The sequence below is a fragment of the Octodon degus genome, unplaced genomic scaffold, assembly GCF_000260255.1.
Source record: "Octodon degus isolate 3935 unplaced genomic scaffold, OctDeg1.0 scaffold00249, whole genome shotgun sequence".
NCBI classification, from domain to species: Eukaryota; Metazoa; Chordata; class Mammalia; order Rodentia; family Octodontidae; genus Octodon; species Octodon degus.
The window spans coordinates 435,329-439,160 of NW_004524825.1; the positions used below are offsets into that span (position 1 = coordinate 435,329).

The window sequence follows — 3,832 nt, forward strand, 5'->3', positions numbered from 1 at the left end:
AGAGGTCTAAGCATCTGCCTGGCAAGTGCAAGGTGCCAGGTTCAATCCTCAGTACTGCATACCTTGCTGATCTGGGTCCCCAGGCATGCTGTGTTGGCTCCAAAAGTGGGCATGGTTGTGCACTCCTGTAATCCCAGAACTGGGAAGTCTGAGACAGGAGAATCACTATGAGTACAAGCTGCGTAGTGAGACCCTGTACCAAAAGAATAAAAATAAAAATACAAAAAGAATAAAATCTATTATATTTTATATAGCAAATAATTTACATAATCAAATATAGGATTAATAATAGGGATTCAGGATTATGACACTAAGATAAGGAAAGAGAGAAATTGCCCAAGCTAATGAAAGACTGACACTCAGGAAAAGTAAATGCTCAATTTTTTTGGACTGAGAAGAGAGGGAAGGAGAGGAGAGAAAGGGGTAAATGTGAATGAGACCAAAAGACAAAGAGACTGAAAGAAATGCAGAAAGAAAGCGTAATAGAACTACAAAGTTGTACTGACGAAAACATATGAGATCTTTTGCTAAATTATACAATAGCTTATGAGTCTTTCTCACGATCATGTAAACAAAATGTGAACACACACAGAAGATGGATTAGACACTAAGCCTTGGGTGGCCAGATGGTGCCTCGCAGGCTGAGGTACAGGGGAGTGCGTGGGGTAGGAGCGGGAATTGCCTCATTCGACTGCCTCATTTGGGAATCCTGCCCAAGCCAAATGTGGGCGGAGGGAAGAGAAGTGAAAACCAAGATCTGATAAGTATTCCAGCAGTTAGATATCTTGGTCCTTCAAGATTATTTGGGAGAATTTGGCTATTAGGCTCTGAGAAACAGTAAAGCAGTGGAAGGGCTTCAACATAAAGGATAGGGTCAGAGTTAAGGTCCCTTGAATTGACTAAGTTTATTGGTACATTTTAGGTGCACATAGTGATCACTTTCATTATAGGGAACTGGCCTGTACATAATATAACTTGTTTCCTTTTCTTGTCTCATTCCCCTATCCTCCCTTCAACCTCTCTTCCCTTCCTTAATAGCAAAAGCTTTGGCTCTTTTCTCATCATTTTTCTTTTACTGGATTGTTTGGGCTACTGGACTAAGGGTATGTTGAAGAGGTGACACAGGCAAGAGTAGGAGAAGCGGGAAGAAAGCTGCAACCATGCTCTAGGCGAGAGAAACTGACGTGAAACTGGTCAGAGTGGTCGAAAGTATGGATGCATTGTGAAAACCAGTAGCAGGAAGAGTTTGCTGGTTCCATTTTTGTGTATGCATGTGTATGAACATGCACATGTGTGCACATACAATCAGGAAGTGATGTCAAAGAAGTCAAAGACTTTGATTTGGGCACTTGAGAACTGTTATTCTTGAGATGGGACAATCTATTGGTGGAAGCAGTTTGGAGGATGATAGATGGTAGGGGCAGTGAAAAGCCAAAAATTTGGGCATGTTACAGAAAGATTCTTACTAGATCCTACAGTAGTGATGTCCGGTGATCAGAGCTCCAGAGACTTGTGGTTCCGAAATTGAGGTACTGGTAGGGTCATTTCTTTCCAGAGCCTCTGAGGGAGAGCCTGCCCATGCCCCTTCCTGGTGTTGCTTGACTTGTGGACCCATCAGCCCAAAGTGTGTGGCTGCTATTCCCCATATTTGCCCCCTGTGCTTCTCTCCTTGTGAGAGTCTCAGTCATACCTGATTAAGGTCCGCTTCACTCCAGATGGCCTCATGTTACTTACAGTGGTGTCTTGGTTCACAAACTTGATTCTTTCCATGATTCTAGGGAAGTTGGCCATGATTGTGTTCATCACTGAATGTGGAATTCACTAACAGAAGCAAGATTTGCCAATGCTTCTGTTTGCAAACTGAATCGTTTGAGAAAAGAAGTATTCCTAAACTGAGGTGTTACTCTAATTACATCTGCAAAAATCCTCTTTTCTAATAGATCACATTCTGAAGTACTGTGGTTTGAGAGTTTGCCATGTGATTCAAGACACAGTTCAACTCAAAACAAGTAGGAAGTTCAGGCACAAGATATTCCTGGGGGTCGTCATAGTGTTACATGTGAAAGACACAGGTGAGAGATAAAGCTCAAAGGAGTAGACAGAGAAGGCTAAGCCTCGAGTCTGGATGTCATCCAGCATTTAGAAATTAAAAGGACTCAGCAAAGGTGACTGGGGGCAGTGGAGTGGAATGAAGCCAAAAAGAGCACTGGTTTCTAGAAATTTCTGTGAAGAGTGACTCCAGAAGAATGGAGGAGCCAACTGCAAAATACCACCATTCAGAACCCTGAGACTTGACTTTGGGATCCAACAGGGCACTAATTAGTACATAATGTGCCAGGCTGCTGCTGTTTGGCACACTTTAGACCTCAGTATTTATTCCTTTATGAGAAGTAAGGTAATGTGGGTCCGCCGGCATTCTGCTGTGGGAACATTTTATTTTAACCAAATAACTGCATTAGAACAGCAGAGCATAGTGGTAAGAAGCACATCCCAGGGAGCCGACTTCTCTGAGTGTGAATTTGGGCCCCACTCCTTACTAACTGGGTGACCTTGTGCAGGTTGCTTTATCCCTCCTTGCCTGTATTTTATAAAATGAGGATAACAGCAGTACCTACTGCATGGGACTGTTATGAAAATTAAATATTTTAGTAAAGGACAACATGAGTATGTGTCACATAGCAAGGGTTCTAGAAGAGACTGTTATTTCTTATGATTTAAGTAGAAGTCAAATTAATGTGAATATACTTATGTCAGAATTGGTTACATGAGCTCGGGAGGTTCCAAAGTGTCTCATGGTGAAGATAAGATTAGGGAGTCTTGCGGGCTGAAACAGGCCCACTGGCTGTAGCGATGCTTGTAGGACTATGTCCTGACACATTTTCCTCTCTCTCACCAGGAGAATATGTCGTCATGACAACCCACTTTCATCTCAAGCGAAAAATTGGTTACTTTGTGATTCAGACCTATTTGCCATGTATCATGACTGTCATTCTGTCACAAGTGTCTTTCTGGCTCAACAGAGAGTCTGTCCCTGCACGCACGGTCTTTGGTAAGTGCTCTTTGGGGGCAGTGGGAGCAAGGTATCTGTGTGGTCAGCCGAGAGCAGGAGGGCAGAGGGAACAGAGGTGGAGAAACTATCCCCGGAGGTGCAGGAGCAGATGTCGGAGCCCAGACGTAGGAGCTAACCGATCACACTGCGAGATTTCAGGCATCTGGACTCTTTTTTAAAAGTCTTTTTTTATTATATGTTTTCCATACAGAATAATTGCATTCATCTTGGAGAATTAGTACAGGTACCTATTGTGCACTGACCATTTTACTCCCTCTTCCCTACGCATTCTTCCCTGGAGCTCCTTCTCAGTTCCATAAAGTTTTTCTCACCATGTCCTACCTTCTCTCTTTTATTTTGTCTTTAAATTATTTCTACTTTGGATTTCTCATATAGGAGAAATGTGATATTTAATGTTCCATGTCGGATTTGTTCACTTAATATTGTAGTCTTAAAGTGTAACCATTTTTGTACAAATATCCTTTTCATGGCTGAATAGCATTCCATTATGCATACATGGCACTTTTATCTCCACTTATCAGTTGATAGGAATATGAATTGTGCCACCGTAAACATGGATATGCATGTCTCACTGTAGCATGATGACTAACGTTCAGGAAGATACCTAAAACAGGTAAAATGGGGTCAAATGGACTTTGTATTTTCAGTCTTCTGAATAATCTCCATACTGATTTCCATAGTGCCTACCCTACTTTCGTCCTCACCGTCAACGTGCAAGTGTTTCTTTTCTCATACCACCTCGCCAGCATTTGTTGTTTTTCC

General features: G+C 42.2%; 1 protein-coding gene across 1 annotated transcript in view; it reads left to right on the forward strand.

Annotated features, from left to right (window-relative positions):
* The window catches only part of Gabra3 (gamma-aminobutyric acid type A receptor alpha3 subunit), a 289,092-nt gene that overhangs the window by 258,001 nt on the left and 27,259 nt on the right, over nucleotides 1–3,832 (forward strand). Inside the window, exon 8 of the mRNA XM_004646005.3 lies at nucleotides 2,897–3,049. Within this exon, the coding sequence (XP_004646062.1) occupies nucleotides 2,897–3,049 (153 nt within the window). The remainder of the gene's footprint in view (nucleotides 1–2,896; nucleotides 3,050–3,832) is intronic.